Here is a 21,052-nt window from a genome sequence, read left to right as displayed (position 1 = left end):
CCTCTCACTTCTTTAAAAATAATATTTATTATTACTGTTATATTATTATATTTGATGTTAAGAGGTGCGTGAATGATCTGGCATTCATGATTTTCCAGGGCTGAGTTCATTTCATGGAGTCCCAGAATGGTTTGGGTTGGAAGGGACCTTAAAGATCCTCCAGTTCCAACCCTCTGCCATGGGCAGGGATAACACCCACCAGACCAGGCAGTACCATCCAACCTGGCCTTGAATTTGTTAAGGGAAACACACCCTGGGTAACCCAAAAAATCTCCCTTTTTCTCCCATTGCCAAACTGTGATAGGTTCAGCACAGAAACACAAAGCTGCAGAGGGTCTAGTGCTGGAGATTGGAATATGTCTTGGAGAGTTCTCCCAGTTCTGGTATTAAACAACCTGTTAAATCAGCAAACTGGATCTTGGAGAACAGAGGGGTTTTCTGTTCGGTCACCTTTGTGATGCCTCAGGTTTAGCTTTTATATTTTCACATTCTGTGCTGCTTTAGAGTGCAGTTCTGAGCTTCACATGAGGGGATGGTGAGCTCTGTGCGCAGAGCAGGGACACAAAACAATTCCTGCTCCAGCTGGGCACCAAGGACAAATGATCCAAATCTCAGCCCAGGAGCACAAACCCCGTGGGCTGCAGAGAGAAGAACAAGCAGGATGGGAGTGCAGGGGCTGAGCTGGAATTGGACACTGAACTGCAATGTGCACATGGAGCAGAGCTGATCCCAGGGAGAGACCCCGGGAGCGCTCGTGCATTTTGGGGCCATTTGGGTTCATCTTGGGGGCAGCCCTGGCTGGGCTCTTGTGCTGCCCGAGGTGGATCCATGGAGGAGATCCTTGGAATCGATCCCTGCTTTATTCTTTAGCTCTGCCCAGCCTCTGCTCTGGCTCAGCCTCACAAGGCATCCCCTGCTGTGCAGGGAATCAGCCCCTGAGCAATTTGTGTGTGCAGAGCCCAGAGCAGCCCCCATTTGTACCAACATTCTAACTGAATATCAGAATAGGAACATCCCAAATTGCAGCTGTTCCTTTTGAACCTGCAGGCTGCCAAACGGGAGCTGGAGAGGCAGAGGCAGCTGGAGTGGGAGCGCAACCGGCGGCAGGAGCTGCTGAACCAGAGGAACAAGGAGCAGGAGGACATCGTGGTGCTCAAGGCCAAGAAGAAAACCCTGGAGTTCGAACTGGAAGCTCTCGTGAGTGGTGGTGGTGGTGGAGCAGCTCAAACACACAAGTGTTGCCACATTTCTCTTCACAGAGAAAAGCAAGGCACAATTCTTCCCAAGAATATTTCTGGGTTTCACATTCTCTGAACCTCAGAGAAAAGAAAAACAATTCTTATCATTTGCTCTGCCTGTGTTTGTGCAAAAGTAAGATGCAGTATGGAGATTGTTTACCCAGAATGATGGTGTTTTGTTTCCTTGGCCTATCAGGGCCAAGTGTGTGTGTGTCAGGACTGTCAGCTGACAGCCACAAAATGTTGTGATGTTGAGTGCTTAGCAGATTCATCTCAGATCTAATGTAATATAGTGTTATATAATATAAAAATAATATAGTATAATAAAGTAATTAATTAACCTTCTAATAAGATGGAGTCAGATGCATCATTCTCTCCCCTCGTCAGGGCTGCCCTGCAAATTCAATACACAAGGTGGTGACTGTGCCCTGGCTCTGTTTGTTTTCTGTGTTTTCTAGAATTTCCACCACTGACATTTTCCTTATTCCAGTTGTGATCCCAGCAAATGTCACTACTTAAGAGAAAAGGCCACATTTTGTCTGGGGAGAACCTTAAAACTTTTTCCTGAAAAAAATTTTTTTTCAAATATCCTGTCAATTTTCCTATCTCATCTGTAGAGGACAAACTAAAGATGTAAATGAGTTTTTAAAAAAGGAGTTTTTAAAAAAGACGTTCTTGGATCCAGACTTGCACGACCGAACATTTTGGTTAAAAAACTTATTAAATAGATGTTTTTCTTTTCTTTTAAAGAATGATAAAAGAAACCAGTTGGAGGGGAAGCTTCAGGACATCAGGTGTCGGCTGTCGACCCAAAGACAAGAAATTGAAAGTACAAATAAATCCAGAGAACTCAGAATTGCAGAAATCACCCATTTGCAGCAGCAGCTACAGGTGAGAAAATGTTCTCTATTTTTGTTCTTAGCCTTGAATTTTGACCTCCTCAAAAACATCAATACCCTGAGCAAACTTGGAATGAGCTGTTCCTCACACTTCAGGATAATTTGTCATTCCTGTAAATTTGTGTCCTTCAGAGGTGCCTGGGAACTGCTTCCTGCACTTGAAGGAGTGTCTGGGGTTGTCCCTTCATCCTGCTGGGCTGCTGCTGTGGGAGCAGGAAATGCTCTGGCTGCAGAAATTTTTGGGGGGAGCAGAAGGAAATAGTCCTGTGGAATTTTTGCTCTTTGTGTGCTGAAAGAGCTGACTGCAGTGAAGTGGCTTGTTGATGGTTTTTTTAATGATTAAAAATAATGAACTTTGGAAATGGAAGCTCCCAGGGAGTTGTTGGTCTGAGCCTGGCATTTGCCTTTCCTACCAATGTAAAATTCTGTCACATGAGAGCTGCAGCTCAGAGGTGTCTGCCTTTAGGAAAGAATATTCACTGTGGCTTGTAAGGGTTTCTGTAGCATTTGGTTCAGGAATTTTTCTCTTTATTAAATACTTCATAGGGCTTGAAATTAATTCTAGGCTGGTCGTGGGGGCTCTCAGGGTGTTTGTAGCACTAAAAAGAATCTCACACTTATGGAGCTGAGGTGCAAAACCTGGCTTAAATTCTAATCCTGCTATTTTATTGTAAAAATTAGTGATTAAGTTAAAAAGTAATTAGTTATTAAGTTAAAAATAAAAATAGTTTAAATATAATTTCTTAATTAAATAGCTTTTCCTTAAAAAAAACTTATAAAGATAAATACAAAGCCATTTTATAACTTAGTAATAAAATACTATAAAACTCACAACTTATAAAACTATAATGTAAGTAAAAAATAATAAACATTTAAGTCCAAACACAAAATACCATCTCAAACACTTTCAATCCCAGCCATAACAAAAACAAACAAGCAAAAATAAAATAAACCAACATTTAGTGGTGCCCCATGTGAGGATCAAACTCAGATTATGAGACTGGTTTTTTGAGGGTCTGTGCTTTTTATACAAATTTAAATAAATTTCATTTAATTTAAATTCTTTTATTTAATATTATAATATAATTACATAGTATAATAATACTTTATAAATCATTTTTATTCTAGAAATGATAATGAAATAATCCCATCCCAGCTTCACTCCTGCTTTCCCTGGCAGTTGCTCTGTTGGGTTTTGGTTTGAGGTGCTTTGGCAGCAGCTGTGGCTGTGTGCTGATGCCTGCTCTCATTGATCTCCACCACTGATATTTCCCTTAGTGTCACTTGAGGTGTTTTTATCCCAGTTGTGATCCCAGAAAATGTTATTACTTAGGAGAAAAGGCCACATTTTGTCTAGGGAGAACCTTAAGACTTTTTCCTGAAAAAAAATTATTTTTTCAACTATCCTGTAAATTTTCCTATCTCATCTGTAGAGGACAAACTAAAGATGTAAATGAGTTTTAAAAAAGGAGATTTTCATCCTCTCAACTCTCAAAAGGGTTATAAAGTCAATATTGTCATTATCTTTGTAGGGTGATGTATCTTCATTGGAAGTACTTCAGTTTAGTACATCTGACACTTGCTGTGGGAAGATGAATTAATTCAGAGAGTAATTATTCTTCAGCCTATTAATTACTCCCAAGATGCAGTTTCATTAAACTTGTGGAAGAAGTGGTGTCCCAGTTGGTGCTGGTGGTGAGGATGTGTGCCAGTTCTCTGGCTCTGTGCTGCTTGCAGGGATGCTCAGCAGGGTCCTGCTCTCCAGACACCTGGGCTGTGCTGGAAACACCTTTGTGCTGGCTGGGGCTTGCTCAGTGCTGAGGCATTATTTACCTCCTTGGTGAACATTTTGGCTCCCAGGTGATGTGAAGAGAATTTTCCCTTGTCCAAGGGGCAGGAGCTGGGTTTTATTTCCCCTCCATGTGGGACATTGCTCAACTCTTGGCCATTTTTTGATGCACAAGTTTCCAGAGTTTGTGATGCTCTTAATTTCTTTCATCTGTTTCTTCAGTATGAGGCAGGGATGTGGAATCCATGTGGTGGGTGTTCTTGGCTAGGTGCTTATTCCATACTTGTCTGGGCTTTCAGGAAACAGGACTTGGCCTTCAGGATGCTTTGGCATTCTCTGTCCTTACACACTCCCCAAACTATTCAGTGCATTGAGTAATCTGGGATGTTTGGAAGTGTTCTGGCCTTTACAAACAAAGCAGCTGATGTTGTGATCACATTCCACCCTCAAATGCTGTCCTGTGGTGCTTTTTGTACTTGGAGAAGGAGATTTTCTGTTTCATGTTGATGAACATTCTGCTGCTTGGTTGATCTGCAGCCTTCTCAGAGCCACAGAAACACAGAGGGGTTTGGTTTGGAAGGGACCTTCAAGCTCATCCACCCTGCCATGGGCAGGGAATCTCCCACCAGAGCAAGGCTATAGATTTGTATATTGGTGTTTCCCATTTGTTCCAGGCAGACAATAGTCCCAGGATGGCAGTCATGGAATATCCTGAGCTGTAGGAACCCCCAGGGACCCCCCAGTGCCACCCCTGGTCCTGTACAGACCCCCAAAATCCCAGCCTGGGCATCCCTGGCAGCGCTGGCCAAAGGCTCCTGGAGCTCTGGCAGCCTCGGGGCCGTGCCCATTCCCTGGGCAGCCTGGGCAGTGCCAGCAGCCTCTGGGGAAGAGCCTTTCCCTGCTCTGCAGCCTGGCCTGGCCTGGCCCAGCCCCAGGCGCTCCCTGGTGCTGTCCCTGTCCCAGAGCAGAGCTCGGAGCTGTCCCTGCGCTGCCCCTCGGGAGGAGCTGCAGCCCCGGGGGCTGATGTTGTGATCACATTCCACCCTCAAATGCTGTCCTGTGGTGCTTTTTGTACTTGGAGAAGGAGATTTTCTGTTTCATGCTGATGAACATTCTGCTGCTTGGTTGATCTGCAGCCTTCTCAGAGCCACAGAAACACAGAGGGGTTTGGTTTGGAAGGGACCTTCAAGCTCATCCACCCTGCCATGGGCAGGGAATCTCCCACCAGAGCAAGGCTATAGATTTGTATATTGGTGTTTCCCATTTGTTCCAGGCAGACAATAGTCCCAGGATGGCAGTCATGGAATATCCTGAGCTGTAGGAACCCCCAGGGACCCCCCAGTGCCACCCCTGGTCCTGTACAGACCCCCAAAATCCCAGCCTGGGCATCCCTGGCAGCGCTGGCCAAAGGCTCCTGGAGCTCTGGCAGCCTCGGGGCCGTGCCCATTCCCTGGGCAGCCTGGGCAGTGCCAGCAGCCTCTGGGGAAGAGCCTTTCCCTGCTCTGCAGCCTGGCCTGGCCTGGCCCAGCCCCAGGCGCTCCCTGGTGCTGTCCCTGTCCCAGAGCAGAGCTCGGAGCTGTCCCTGCGCTGCCCCTCGGGAGGAGCTGCAGCCCCGGGGAGCTCTGACCTCAGGCTGCTCCAGCTGAACTGACCGAGGCACCTCGGGGGGCCCCTCCAGGCCCTTCCCCATCCCCGTGTCCCTCCTGGGGCTCTCTCTGGGATCTCTGATACTGAGACACCCAGAATGTCCCCAGCACTGGAGGTGAGGCTGCCCCAGGGCAGGGCAGGATTAGTGTCCAGCTTTGGGATGTCCCTGAGGAGCTGGGAGGGCTCTGTTGCTGTGTCAGGCCCTGCAGCTCTGAGGGACACGTGCAGCTCCTCATAATCTAATCTGTAGTTTATCTGAATTTTTCTGCTTGTGAATTCCTGAAGTCCTTGGCTGTGCTGCGTGCTGTCTCAGGGTATTTTCTGGGACATCAGGAGCTCACAGGAGGCTGCAGTTGTTGCATAATGCTCAGAGCTGAGCTGGGCACTGCAGAGCCCCGTCAGGGTCGGGCAGGAGGAAAGTGGGACAGCCCAAAGCCATGGCAGTGCACTCAACCCTGGCTTTAACCATAACTAAAACTTCTTGTGGAATTGTGGGATCACAGAATGACTTGTGTTGGGATTGACTTTCAAGCCCACCCAGTGCCACCCCTGCCAGGATAGGGACACCTTCCGCTGTCCCAGGCTGCTCCAAGCCCTGTCCAGCCTGACCTTGGGCACTGCCAGGGATGGGGAGTCCACGACAGCCCTGGGGCTCACTCTGGTGTTCAGGGATCAGGGGACATTTATTCTTAGCATTGAGTGATGCCACTGCAATCCTCCATGACAAATTGAAGCTGTCAGCTTCTTGATTCCTCAAAAGCCTGCAGTTCCAGAGAACTGCTCAGAAATGTTCCAGGGTTTGTAGGAAAGATGGAATGTTGATACTCAGGTGCTGTTCCACCTTGTATTGCTGAAGGTGTTTTGACAACTCGAGCTGGGAGGTGCAGGCTTCAGAAAAGCGTGTGAGATGGAAAGGGCTTCTGGAAAAGGCCAGGGTTCCACATGAAATACATTTATAGGATCCTCCAAAGGGAGAGTACCTTCTGCAGGGACCCTGTAGCACAGCAGTTCACAACCTTCCAACCACGTGCTGAGTTTGAGATCAGAATCCTCTGCCAAGAGCTGAGCGTGGAGAGGTCAAGGACTCAGGGACTGTCATCCCACAGGGCTTGTGTTTCATGGCTTTTGGCCAGAATATATTCCTTTAAAAGGAAAGTCTTTATTTTCTCTTCCTGTAATTGTTTGTCTTTCTATTCCTGACCTAAGTTACTAATCATTAACACTGTTGTTAATATTATTAATTAACTATTAGTGGAGGGGGCAGCCAGGGCAGGCTCAGCTGGGCCAGCAGCAGGAATTTGCCCATGGAAAGGGTGCTCAGGCCTTGGCAGGGGCTGCCCAGGGAGCTTTGCAGTGCCCATCCCTGCAGGTGTCCCCTGGGGGTGGCACTGAGTGCTCTGGGCTGGGGACAAGGTGGCCATGGGGCACAGCTGGCACTGCCTGGGCTGGGCCCAGCCCCAGGGATCCTGGGATTCTGTGTTTCATTTATTAAAATCAGAATTAAACATTTTGTAAGTGCCTGTTTGAACATTTCCTCAAATTTAGCCTTGTCTCCCTGCCTTCAGTTTTGGGTAATTCCAAGCCATTGGTAATTCCAATATTCAGTGAGAATCAGATCAATTCCATGCATCCACTCTCCTGGACTGGCACAGAATGTCTGGGATCTCTGGGAATATCACAATTGATAAGATCAATAATACAGAGGAGGGAAGCAAGCAATAACACATCATTCAGCGAGGGAACAAGCCAAGCAGAAATGAAGATGAGAGGTGCAGTTATCCCTCACTCACCTTTGTGCCTGCTTCTCTTCTTGTTTTCCCTGTGCTCCAGGAGTCCCAGCAGATGCTGGGCAGGCTGATTCCAGAGAAGCAGCTGCTGAATGATCAGCTCAAGCAGGTCCAGCAGAACAGTTTGCACAGTGAGTAGATTTTGGGGCATGCCTGAGCTGGGGCAGGACACGTTCCCTCGCTGCAGTGTCCCCTGGAATTGCTCTTTGTGTGTTGCAAGATGCAGATGGGAAAATGTTGCTTTCTATGACCTAAACTGTTCCACAGAAGAAAATACTGACTTGACAATGTGTTCCAAACCAGGGGATTCCCTTCTCACCATCAAAAGGGCCTTGGAAGCCAAGGAACTGGCACGGCAGCAGCTCCGGGACCAGCTGGATGAGGTGGAGAAAGAAACCAGATCTAAGCTGCAGGAAATTGATATTTTCAATAATCAGCTGAAGGTAACCCAGGGCTCGTTAAGCCTTTCTGAATGTTCAGTTAATTCTTTTCTAACCTGATTGTGGGGGGAAAAAAATGAACTGAAATGATTAAGAATGTCAGTTTGGGGAGCATTCTCAATCTGTCTGTTGAGGATTTGATTTGATTTTTATTTTATTTAAGAAAATGCTGCTCAGCTTTCAAACTCAGGGTTTGACTCAATTTAATCTGCAGAGTCTCTTCAGGAGGAGATTTGAGCCCTGATTCTGAGTCTTTGATTGCAAAAATGAAATTACCAATTTCTGTGCTTTTCATCCAGGAAGGGCAGGACAAGGTCAGCAAATCTGCTGGAATCAGGAGTTCAAATTGAAATCTTGAATAAAAGAGACTTGATTTTCTGCTGCCACCCAGAATTGTTATCTGCTGTCTGTGTGCTCATGCTTGTCCCTGAGTGTAGCTGCCTGTGGTTTGTGGTTTCATGCTTTACTGCTCAGTCTTTGTTAAAACTGTGATTTTTTTTTTTTTTTTTGTGTATTTCTGCATTGGCAATGTCAGGGTTCTGCAGAGGGAAGTTGGAAATCAATCTGTAGTTACAAACTTTTTAATAGCATTCATTTTTTCATGAAATATTCCAGTGTTCAGGTACTTTATCTGCTAATTCCACTGGTGGGTTCTCCTGAAAGCTGACCAAAAATGCTCAATTTCCTGCAAGGTGTCACAAATTGTGCTACAAGTATTCAGCAGGAAAATCACTGTGACAGAGACATTAATGGAGTTGTTATGAAAGTTGATCAACTGGAATTAAATCAAACAATTTAGGATGGAAGGTGGGGTTTAAATTAAGTGACAAATAGCTTGATTCAATTGGAGTTATTAATAATTATAGGAAAAATTAAAAGTGAGCCCCTGTTTTAAGGTTCATTTGAAGATGACTCTCCCAGTCTGAGACAGGGAGGATGGAAGGGGAGAATCTCTGCAGAGGCAGACAGAGCAAACAAAATGGGCACAATTTATATTTAAAAGAAAATAGAATGGTCTAATCTTTGCTTAATTAATCCTTGAGGTTTAAACCTCTCTTAGTTTTTCTTTATATGTGATTTTTGGATACATCTCACCATGTTGTGCTTCTTGGGTATTATTTTTTTTTAATGGAGTCCTTTAAAAGTGATAAATTGGACCAAAGTATAATAATTCTAAAATTAGTGCCTGTGTTTGGTTTGATTATAAATTACCTAAACATAAATGGGAAAGGGGTGAACAGTCTTGGTATTGTGACACCAGCAAAAAAACATCCAAAATCAACAAACCAGTCACCCAAAACTCCATCTTTTAAATATTGAAGGATTGCACTTCCCAGATAACAAGCTGATGATAATTAAAAATTGAAGTTGCCCGTTAAGCACAGATTTATCAACATGTTCCAGGAATCCAGGAATGCCTTGACTAAAGGTAAATGATTTTGCAGTTTAACAGGAAAATTTATTTCAATCAATTGATAAAGAGTTGCGGAGACATTTCTTTGGGAAGAGCAGAAAGTCTCTGGCCTGAGGAGATTGTGGGACTCACTGCCAGGAGGAGCAGATCAGGAGGAGCTCTCTGTGGGGATTTCTGCCTTGCTGAGCTGAGGAGGGGCAGTGACAGAATCCCAGAATTGTCAGGGTGGGAAGGGACCTTCAGCATCACCCAGTGCCACCCCAGCATCACCCCAGACCCCGTCCCCAGGGGCCACATCCAGACACCCCCAGGGGACACCTGCAGGGATGGGCACTGCAAAGCTCCCTGGGCAGCCCCTGCCAAGGCCTGAGCACCCTTTCCATGGGCAAATTCCTGCTGCTGTCCCAGCTGAGCCTGCCCTGGCCCAGCCTGAGGCCGTTCCCTCTGCTCCTGTCCCTGTTCCCTGGAGCAGAGCCCGACCCCCCCGGCTGTCCCCTCCTGGCAGGGACTTGTGCAGAGCCACAAGGGCCCCTGAGCCTCCTTTGCTCCAGGCTCAGCCCCTTCCCAGCTCCGTTCCCTGCCCTGGACACGCTCCAGCCCCAGCTGTACTATGGAACTGAGCAGTGGGAGCTGAATTCAGAGACTTCTCCCTTTTGTAGTTTCTCAAGATGAGCAAGGCATATTCTGGGGGGCCTGGAGGATTTTATAACTGAATTTGAAACCATAAAAAGGCACATGAATTGTTGTGGGCTCAGCATGGAAGAGGTAAAGAAACCACTCAGAGCTGCTGAGTGCAGCAGTGATTCCATGGCTGTTGTTCTTCATGGAGCTATGGAATGTCCTGAGCTGAAGGGACGCCCAGGGATCCCCCAGTGCCACCCCAGACACCCCAGATCCCACTCTGGGCTTCCCTGGCAGCACTGGCCAAAGGCTCCTGGAGCTCTGGCAGCCTCGGGGCCGTGCCCATTCCCTGGGCAGCCTGGGCAGTGCCAGCAGCCTGGAATTTTGTGCCCAAGGCCAGTGAAGGCTTTCCTGGAGTCCTGGATTTACTGGGATTTGTGTGAAGTGGGAGTTGTCCACCCACAGAGGACACACTTAGCTGATTACATCACTCCAAGCCAGGTCATTATCAACTCCCATAATTATACATCATATATATCACATGATATCTCATATCAGTGATTACATCACTCCAAGCCAGGTCATTATCAACTCCCATAATTCTCACATACAATTACCTAAAAAATCAAAAATCTGTGACAACTTTTAGGAGCCACCACTGGAAAAGTGACTGATATTGACAATAGGTAGAAATTGGCTTGTAAATAATGCTAAATTAATAATTTCCCTAAACAGCAGAAGAACTTGTTGAGTTCTCAGTTCCTGGGTGTGTCCTGTGCTGCCATCTGTGTGATTATCCATTATCCAGGCAGCTGGATAATGCTCACAATGAAATGGGAAATTTTTCAAATTGTATCTCAACAATTCCATCACGTCTGAACTCTAAATCTGATAAAGGTTTCTTGTAAATTAAGGGATAATAGGTCAAGATGGGAAAGATGGAAATCTTCCTTTTAAAAATGCATTTTTATCAAACAAATAAATTACAAACTCTGGATTTAATCAGGGTAATTTCATTTACCAGGCAACTTTTCCAAACCACAGCAGTTTACAGGATACTCTGGATTTGTCTCCATGTTTTTATGTTCTGTAATAAGTGAATACTTCATGCAAGTGTTAAATTACATCATCTTTGCTGTGTGTCTTAATATGATAGGAGTGGTTAGGGAGATAAATACTTTTTCTGCTGAATATTTTTGCCATCTCTCCAAAACAACTGATTTCAATTCCTTCTGATGAGTCCTTTGGAGTTTGAAATACTCATAGAATTTAGTGCATTTCCACCAACAGCTTTCAGGCTTGCAAAATGTTATTAATATTTCAAATCAAGTCATTAGAATTATAGTATTGGATATCTTGAGGTAGAAGCAGTTGGTTTCAGGAGATTGCTGGTGCTTGTTTGGTTGCTCAGGTATCCTTTCAAATGAATTTGGGGCAGTTTATGACACAAGATAAACACAAACATTGGGCTGAATTTGGCTGAAAAGTGACTGAGTTTGTTACGACGTTGAAAGTTTGGCCACTTCTTTGTGTCTTAGAGTTAAAGGAGTAAAACTTCTGTGCTCTTTAAAAATCTCAGCCTAGAGATCTAATGATTGATACTGATGCAGGTATCAATGAAATGGAGCTGGTCACTTGTTTCTTTTAGGATCATGGAATGGGCTGGGTTGGAAGGACCTTAAATCCATCCCATCCCACCCCTGCCATGGCAGGGACACCTTCCCCTGTGCCAGGCTGCTCCAACCTGGCCTTGGGCACTGCCAGGGATCCAGGGGCAGCCCCAGCTGCTCTGGGCACCTGTGCCAGGGCCTGCCCACCCTCAGGATAAAGAATTCCCCCTCAGTGTCCCTGGATCTGAACTGACCCTCCAAGCTCCAAGGACCTAATGCCCATTTCCTATAACATGGAGGAATCCAGAATGTCTTGCTGCTGCTGTTCCTGCCCAAAAGCACACAAGGACTGAGTTGATGTTTGTGAAGTGGTTGTGCTGAGAATTCTTTGCCAGTGCCTGGCAAAAGCAGTGGCCCCCGGTGGGCTGAGCTGTCCCGGTGCTGTCCGTGTGTCCCGTGGCTGTCAGTGCCTGTGTGTCAGTGTCAGCAGGGCACTCCTGCTCCCAACCCTCTTTACATCTCAGCATTTCTTTCTTCCAGTCAGTGGCAGTGGAAGAGGCAATGCTGCAGTGCCTGGCTCTCCTCCTGGGCTGCATCCAGCACTTACACTCCTTCCCAAAGGTCTCCGTGGCCTGCTCAGGCAGGACCCAGCTCTCTCTGAGTGAGGAGCCTCCTCCAGTTATGTGCTTCACTTTCCCTAAGCAGATGAGTGTGCAGTGTTTCACTGAGTCAGTGTTTGCTAAGGGGTGCCAGCACCAAACCAAAACCAGAGAGAAGAGTTTAGCATTAGATTTTTATCTAATCCTTATGCCTGCGTGAGGAGTGTGCCTTGAATTGCAACTTGGGCACAGTTCTAGTGAGTTATTTAGTTATTTTTGTCTTTTGCTTATCTGGAATTTCAAGAGTTTAAGTAAATTGCCAGTTTTGGTCATGATTTTCAGAATTTTTAAAAACCAAACACTTGGATGGGAAGTATCCCTACACATCACTGTCATCTGTGATTCCTGGTAGGAGAGGGGTGGCAGCTCCCTTCCTTTGCCCAAAAACCCCCAGGATGGGGTGAAGGGAGGAATTGTCTGCCAAGGGCAAAGCAGAGGCTTTGGGAGCTGGGGAATGGGGCAGGAAGGGGTTGCTCTGGAAAAGCTTCAGGGAGCACAGAACTGTGGGGTCCTTTCCTCTGGCATCAAATGCTCTGCTTGTCTCAGGGGGAGAAGATCTGATGGAAACCTTGGATTGTAATCCAAACAAATCCTGTTGTCTTGCTGTCAAAAAGGCACAATCTGGGCCAAAAAAACTCCACTTCCACCCTGAAGGTTTTTGTAGCAAATGACTTGGCTGTATACAGTGAATACTGAAATGCTGTCATTCCTATTCAATAATATGAATGTGGCTGTTGTAACACCTCAGATCCTCCTCGTTGTTCTGTTTGGATTTAAATGCCAGGGTGACAATTGCTCTCCTTTTTAGGTAAGGCATTCCTTGTCCAGGAATGAGCAAAGCCTTGGGGGGAATGTCCAGCTGGGAGCTGTGTCTGTGCAGGATGAGTGTAGAGTGTGCTGAGCATCCAGCTGGAATTGTCCTGGCTGTTAGTAGAATTTTAGTAGAAATTCATAGAATGTTAGTAGAGGTGTTAGCAGAATTTTCTTCAGCTGGTTTCCAGCAGAGCTGAGGGAGATGCTGGCTCTTCCTCCCCATCCTCCCACTTGGCAAAGCAGTGTTGTTGAGGTGCCCAGCACATCTTTGTTTCCTCCTGGCTGACCCAAAAGGGATGTGTATGGGATTTTTTCATCTCCAAAAATGCTCCATCCAGTGCCAGCACTGTAAACTGGGTTTGGTTTTCTTAACACACAATCCTGTCACAGAAAAATCCTGCCACAGAACACTGAGCCAGCACATCAGCTTGGCTGGGAAGGAATAGTGTCATAAAATGTCTGTGGAAAACTTAAATGATTCTTAAAATGTCTCTTTAATTCCAGCTTCTCTGGGAACTGATTGTCTCTTTAATGATGCTGAGCTCAGTTTTTATTGAATTTAAAATTGAGGAGCATTAATGAAATAAAACTGAGACCTGGGCCACAAGGATCAGCTTCCCTTTTGAAGCTTTCACCCCTGTATCCAGTGGGTCTGAATCACTTCCATTTCTTTTTTTGTTTCTGATGCAATTTTCTCATTTGGGTCAGTGCATGAGGAATGAAAACTTCCTGTGGATTGTAGATTGTGAATTTCTGAAAAACCATCCAAATACTTCCAGGATTAACTGTTTCAGTCTCACCTGTACCATATTTTCATGATAAGATACCAATTTTTGAAGTGAACTATTTTCAGTGAAAATCTTCAGTGGTCATAGGTAAATCTTCCCTTTTTCTACTGTAATGCTGAGGAGTTTAGATGCAAAATTCCAGGTCATGCAAAGAAATTCCAGAAAAAGGTTGGATTTGTGTTAATAGGTATTAATGAAGAGAACAAATCTTGAGGAAAATATTATGGTGGTATTATTACTATTTATATTCTAATTTTTTCAGGCAATTGAAGAAAAACTGACTTATATATGAATGAATAGTCTCTGTACCATGATTCATCCCAAAGACATTCCTTAAGGATTTCAGTCTCCTGTGTATAAATCAGCATTAATTGGCAAATGAAACTGATTAAGAGTTGCTGTTATGAGAGCTGAGAGGGCAGATTTGGTTCTGGAATTCAATAAATGGATTCCATAAACCAACAAACAAAGCAGAAGTGACTGTTCAGATTAAGCTTTGTCCATTTTTCAGAGTCCCATTTAAAAGTTTTCTGGTTTCCTAACCCTTTAATGGATAAAAATAGGAAAACAGTAGGTGGTTTATAGACCCTGGGAATGAACCTGAAATATCTGCATTTGGCAGGACTGTGACTTTGAGAGATCCCCAGCCACTGCCAGGTGTTGTCCCCTCACAGGGAACTCTTTGGGGCCATCAGTTGTGATTCACAGAGTGGATTTTTACACCTGTTTGCCTTTTTTTAATCCAGGAGCTGAGAGAAATCCATAACAAACAGCAGCTCCAGAAGCAGAAGAGCTTGGAAGCTGAGAGGTTGAAACAGAAGGAACAGGAAAGGAAGACAGTGGAGCTGGAAAAGCAGAAAGAAGCTCAGAGGTAACAAACTGCTTTAGTGGAGCCCTAAATGTAACACCTCCCCTGGTATCTCCTGGACAACATTCCTGTCTGCCCACAACTTCCAGGGGTGCAGATGAGGTTTGTGTCCTCTAGTGCCACCCTCTAAGGCTTGGGAAGTGCATTGGTTGGACAGCAGCAGGAATTTGCCCATGGAAAGGGTGCTCAGGCCTTGGCAGGAGCTGCCCAGGGAGCTTTGCAGTGCCCATCCCTGCAGGTGTCCCCTGGGGGTGGCACTGAGTGCTCTGGGCTGGGGACAAGGTGGCCATGGGGCACAGCTGGCACTGCCTGGGCTGGGAGGGCTGTGCCAGCACCAGGGATTTGGGGATTCCATTAATTAATTGTCCAACCCAAACCATTCCCTGAGTTTGTGATTTCTGGGAGTCATTCCCAGTGTAAGGAGATGCTGGGGAGTTAATAACTCACCAAAATGATGTTAGGGCATAGAAAAATCCTACAGAGGACTCTTGGTACTGGAGATGACCCAAAAGCTTTGGTGGCTTTGGTTTGAGTGGCTCTGTTGTCCCCACTGTCCCCCAGGCGGATCCAGGACCGGGACAAACCGCGGCTGGAGCGGGGACAGCCAGAGGAGGAACCACAGTGGCAAAAAAAAATCCAGGAAGATGACAAGCAAAAAAGGGAAGAACTACCCAAGAAGAAGGAAAGTGAGGATAAGGGGAAACAGGAGATGCAGGAGAAGCTGAGTAAACTCTTCCAGCCCCACCAGGAGCCCGGCAAGCCCGGCCAGGCTCCGTGGTCCAACGCAGGTAGGGTCCAGCAGCAGGGAGTGCTCTGGGACAGCTCAGTTCTCTTCTCTTTTCCCATTTAACACAGAGCAAGGTGGTGGTCAGGGCTGGATTGGGAGTCTTGTTAAAGTAAATAATGCATGCATTGAGCTGCAGGCTCCAAAAATGGTTCTGTCAGGCATCACTGTTCTTCCCCAAGGGCTGGTGTTCAGCAGAGGGGAAAGCACAGCTCTGAGACTGCAGGGCAAGGGAAGGGGATCTCAGCTGCAAGGGGATGGATGCACGATGGCAAAACTATTTCTGTAGTTTTTATTTTGGTGTGGGATACATGCCTTGGGATTTTTCAGAGTGGGAACAATATGTTGTTTAGTCACCCTTTTCCTTTCCTGCCTTCCTTTGTTTGCTGGAGCAATGACCTGAAATCTAAGATTTAATGCCCCTTTTCTGCTCTCCACACATTCACTTTCAGCTGAGAGCTTTTTCTGTGCATTGTATCCTGATTTTTGCCTGTAGTGAGAATTCTGCTTCCCTCTTAAGTGTCTTGGATACACACAAGAACTGTTTGGAATGTAAAAATGGTTTAAATATTTGTCCAAAGGATTGCATCACTTTTATAACCAAATTCTGCCCAGAGGAGCTGTGGACTTCCAGTTCCTGGCAGTGCCCAAGGCCAGGCTGGACACTGGGGCTGGAGCAGCCTGGCACAGGGGAAGGTGTCCCTGCCATGGCAGGGGTGGCACTGGATGGGCTTTTCCCTCCCAGCCCAGGCAGCCCATTCTGTGTATCTAAGATTTTCCCTGCTGTTTAGAGGAGAAAATAATAAGCAAATTGTATTTAAATAATCAATTTTTCTATTTCCCTTGTGTAAAAAGGGGATAGGGGTGTTCTGCAGACTCTGCAGGTTTGGTGACTCTTGTCTCCATTTCCACCCCGTTTTCCATGAATTTAAAAACCAGGTGGTTTGATTTCTTCTCTCTGTATCTGTGTGTTTCCTTTGCTCAGAGAAAGCTCCTCTAACCATTTCTGCTCAGGAGGATGTAAAAATAGTGTATTATAGAGCTCTGTATCCTTTTGAATCCAGAAGCCACGACGAGATCACCATCCAGCCTGGAGACATCGTCATGGTAAGCAGGGCTTGGGATATTCCTTGGGAAAAGCCTTCAGCTTCTGCCATGGCTGCCTTACATTTTATATGGCAAGAAAGGAAACTTCAAATCCCAAAAATCTGCTTGCAGGTGTGTTGGTAGAGAATAATTTCCAGTTTTTCAGGGTTGTGATCAGTGGGTTGTGTCAAACTCTGAAACAAGGCTTGCTTTTGTCTCTCTAAGTTTTAATTCCCTGGTTAATGGCTGCAGGGATTAAGTGGCTATTAATACTAATTAATCATTAGTATGTTCTTAACATGCAGAATGAAAATTCCTGGAGGAATTCTTAAATATTGTTCACTGGGGGAAGTGTATTCCCAACAGTGTTCTACCCAACAAAATTGATTTTAGGAGCTTTTGCATTTAGCTCAATTTAGTAACAGTGGATTTTGGAAAAATACACTTTGTAGAGTCCTCCAAATATTAATTATCATTATTTTTTTAAAAAATTGTTTGGGAAATTGAACCTTTTGGGGTTGGTTTGGCTTTTTACTTAGTGGGTGTTTGAGGCCTTGGCTTCTGGAAAATCCAAAGTGAATCCTGGCTCGGTGTCACTGCTGAGGACTGAGTGAGGATACAGCAGGTTGGAAAGCTGCAGGAATTGGTGTGGGAGGCTCTGGGAAATGCTGGGATGCCTTGTTTTCATGGGAAATAATGGGTGGCCTGGATTTACAGGTCATTCTGTGGGCAAGTGTGATCAGTGTTAGGCAGACTTGCTGGGAAAATAACAATTATCCCAAAAGTTGTGATTTTAAGAATAATTTTGCACATTTTAAAACAGATATTTGCAGAGAAAATAACATTTTTCCTCCAAAGATGTGGTTCTAGGCAGTTCTGCACATATTTATCCCTGTTCACATTTTCCCTCAAATGTGTGATTCTAAGCAGGGCTGGAATCATTTTTGAAAAGAGATTTGCAGGGAAATAACATTTTTCCCAAAATACACAATTCTAAAGAGCACTGAAATAATTTTAAAAGAGAGATATGCAGGGAAATAAAATCTTCCCCCAAAATATGTGATCCTAAGGAGCACCACACATATTTTAGAGACTTTGAGACCATCTCAGTCCTGCTACCTGTTGCTTTTGGACTCGGTGTTAACCCCCTCATTCCCAGCAGGGTAACTCCTCTCTGTTGCCTTTGTTGAAGTGATTTTGGCCAGAATCCCAGCAGGTTCCTGGGGGCTCTGCTGCCCTGCAGGAAGGGTTAAAAGGCAGCTGCTGTGGGCAGTGCTGAGCTGTGCTGTAACCGTGCCTTGCTTTGCATCCCTGCTTCCCTGGAGGTGAGAAGGGAGTGGGTAAGGGCTCCACTGACCCCAGCAGAGCTGCTTCCCCTGCACTTCCTTGGGTTTGAGCCCACCAGGGGTCAAATTAACACAGCCCAGCTCGTTATCAAAAGCACTTCAGACACCCTGGAGCAGGGTTTGCTTTTGATGCTGCCGTTGGCTCCTCCTGTGTTTGTCCTGTGCTTCCAAAGGTGCCCGTGGTGCCTTGCCTTGGAGAACAGCAATTTGCAAGCTCAGGGTTGAGGTGAGGCTGCCTGGTGGCATCAGTGCAGCTGAGCTCCAGCTGGGAGCTTCCTGTGCCACCAAATCCCTGCTCCTTGGATAACTCAACACAAGTGGAGCTCTCCCACCCTGCAGCTCAAATCCTGACCCGTTTTGGAGCAGTGGTCCTGGCAGGCAGCGGGCAGGAGGTGCCACCAGAGCCCAGGGCTGGCATTCCTGGGCTGAGATCTTGGGTTGGAATTCCTGGGCTGGGGTCCTGGGTTGGAATCCTGGGCTGGAATTCCTGGATTGGGGTCATGGGTTGGAATTCCTAGGCTAAGATCTCTGGGTTTGGATCCCTGGGTTGGAAATCCTGGGCTGGGATTCCTGGGTTTGGATTCCTGGGTTGGGATTCCTGGGTTGGAATCCTGGAGTTGGAATCCTGGGTTGGAATTCCTGGGCTGGAATTCCTGTGTTGGAATTCCTGGGTTGGGATCCTGGGCTGGAATTCCTGGGTTTGGATTCCTGGGCTGGAATTCCCAGGCTGGGATTCCTGAGTTGGAATTCCTGGGCTGGGATTCCTGAGTTGGAATCCTGGGCTGGGATCCTGGTTGGAGTTCTTGTGCTGGGATCTGATCCTGGCTGGGATCCTGCCTGGAATGGGGCTGCAGAGCTCATTCTGTCCCAGGAGCTGGGCCTTCACCAGAGCCTGGGAATGATCTTTCCAAGAGTGTAAAGCCCAGGGAGGAGCAGGGAGGAGGAGGAGGATTTACCCAGGAAGGAAAAGGCTTTGGCAGTCTGGGGAGGGCTCTGCTCTGCCCTGCTGCTGGGAAAAGCCTGTGGCACCCCTGGATCTGCTGCCTTGCATTCCACAATTACTCTGGCATTTTGATTCTCCCACTTTTTAATTCTCCTATCCTTTCAATGTACTTTAAATTTCTTCCACTCTAAGTTGAGATTGATTTTAATCCTGGCTGTAACTCAACCAAGCTTTTGTGTGGGAACAGATATTCTTCCCTGAAAAACCTACAATGAATTCTAATGGCAGTTTCTCATCAGTTTTCTTAGTTATTGATTGTTGGAGTTGGATTCAATCTTCTTTGTGATCCACAGAATTAAGGAGTTGTCAGCTGTGGTTCTAAAGTACAGCTGAATAAATAAAAACAACCTCCCACACACTGTAATTCACTATTCAGGTGTACATTTAAAGTCTGGTTGTATTTTGGAAAAAAAAATCTGGGATTGTTGTGGGACTTGTGGGTGGTAGGTGTAAAATTAAATGAAATTGAAACAAAATAGCTTAAAAAACATTTAAAGGAATTTGTTTAAAATTTCAGTACAGTACTGCAAAACCAGATGTGACTTGTGTTTTAGATGAAGAAGAAACCAGAGCTGATAGGAATTTTGAAGTTTAATTATCCTTCAAAATGCCTTTTCATGAGAGTGCATAGAGAACTTCATTGGGTTGAATAAACAGACATCTGTGTCCTCACAGGCAGTTTTAGAATTATTACACTCAAATCCTCTCCTGAAGAGCCATGAATTGCATGGGTCTGAAACCTTTTGGTTGTTTTTTTCCTTATGCCTGAAGAATCCCCATGGTTTCTGGGATTCAGACCTCAAAGATGCTCTTTTTAGAGCATCTCCACAACCCAGATTTACCTTTGCAGTGCTGTTTGTTCCCTCTGTGTGGTGATTGCAGTTCCTGCCCTGCCTGGGGTGGCTGATCCCTCCCTGGGTGGGTTATCCAGCCCCAGCTGGGGTCACTGATCCCTGGGTGGGTTATCCAGCCCCAGCTGGGGTCACTGATCCCTGGGTGGGTTATCCAGCCCTGCCTGGGGTCACTGATCCCTGGGTGGGTTATCCAGCCCCAGCTGGGGTCACTGATCCCTGGGTGGGTTATCCAACCCTGCCTGGGGTCACTGATCCCTGGGTGGGTTATCCAGCCCCAGCTGGGGTCACTGATCCCTGGGTGGGTTATCCAGCCCCAGCTGGGGTCACTGATCCCTGGGTGGGTTATCCAGCCCGAGCTGGGGTCACTGATCCCTGGGTGGGTTATCCAGCCCCAGCTGGGGTCACTGATCCCTGGGTGGGTTATCCAGCCCTGCCTGGGGTCACAGATCCCTGGGTGGGTTATCCAGCCCCTCAGTGCTTTATCCCTTTTCCCCAGACCCTCCCTCAGCTGTGCCCTTCCCTCTCCCATCCTGCTGCTTTCCCATCTCTGCTGCAGTGCAAATTTTGCTCTGCACTGCAGGAGAAGCACATGGAATCGCTCAAGCACAAAGTGCTTTCATTGCTGGGATTGTCTTGGTCTGCTGGGGACTGAGAGACAGGAGGGGACCCAAAACCCGCAGGAATGAGGGATGGCTTTGCACCGGGAGGGGAGGGTGGATGCAAATTCCACTGGGAGGCATAGAGTCAGCAAATGGCCCGAGGCAAAGGAATTTGGCAGCAGCTCCTCTGAGGAGCATTGGAGATCCATCGGGAAGGTGTCCCTGCCATGGCAGGGGTGGAGCAGGACAGATTTAGGGTCCCTACTGACCCAAACCATTCCATGGTTCAGTGGTTTCAGTATGGAAAAAACAATTGTCAAGCCCTCTTGCACTGCAGAAAGTTCATTACTGTGGAGATCTGGGTTGTTTTCAGTAAAATTCCCATTTGCAGGATGTGTTTGTTAACTCTCTAACTTCCTGTGTCTGCAGGTGGATGAAAGCCAGACTGGAGAGCCAGGGTGGCTTGGTGGAGAACTGAAGGGGAAGACTGGATGGTTCCCTGCAAACTATGCAGAGAAGATTCCAGACAGTGAAGTTCCAGCCTCTGCCAAGCCCGTGGCTGAACCCTCTGCTGCTCCCAAAGTGTCTGTGCAGGAAAGCTCCACTCCCCTGGGAGCCCCTGCCCCTGCAGAGGCTCCTGCAGCAGCCAACAACTGGGCAGACTTCAGCTCCACGTAGGTTTGGGTGCTGCTCAGCCCCTCAGTGCCTGGGCTCCTTTGGAACTGGCCCTGAGCACAGAGCCAGAGTGCAAACTGAAAACACATTCTGGGATGTGAAGGATGCTTTCTGTAGGAACCAGTTCAAGCT

The 21,052-nt window shown here is 46.5% G+C and overlaps 1 protein-coding gene across 1 annotated transcript in view; it reads left to right on the top strand.

Annotated features, from left to right (window-relative positions):
- The window catches only part of ITSN1 (intersectin 1), a 97,288-nt gene that overhangs the window by 45,837 nt on the left and 30,399 nt on the right, over window positions 1-21,052 (top strand). Inside the window, exons 11-17 of the mRNA XM_041472625.1 lie at window positions 1,048-1,197; window positions 7,404-7,491; window positions 7,664-7,803; window positions 14,452-14,576; window positions 15,135-15,361; window positions 16,343-16,464; window positions 20,675-20,919. Coding sequence (XP_041328559.1) covers window positions 1,048-1,197; window positions 7,404-7,491; window positions 7,664-7,803; window positions 14,452-14,576; window positions 15,135-15,361; window positions 16,343-16,464; window positions 20,675-20,919 — 1,097 coding nt within the window. The remainder of the gene's footprint in view (window positions 1-1,047; window positions 1,198-7,403; window positions 7,492-7,663; window positions 7,804-14,451; window positions 14,577-15,134; window positions 15,362-16,342; window positions 16,465-20,674; window positions 20,920-21,052) is intronic.

The sequence above is a fragment of the Pyrgilauda ruficollis genome, unplaced genomic scaffold, assembly GCF_017590135.1.
Source record: "Pyrgilauda ruficollis isolate IOZ18807 unplaced genomic scaffold, ASM1759013v1 scaffold294, whole genome shotgun sequence".
Lineage (NCBI taxonomy): Eukaryota > Metazoa > Chordata > Aves > Passeriformes > Passeridae > Pyrgilauda > Pyrgilauda ruficollis.
The sequence above is the reverse complement of the archived record's forward strand: the minus strand, read 5'-3'. Positions and strand labels throughout refer to the sequence as shown.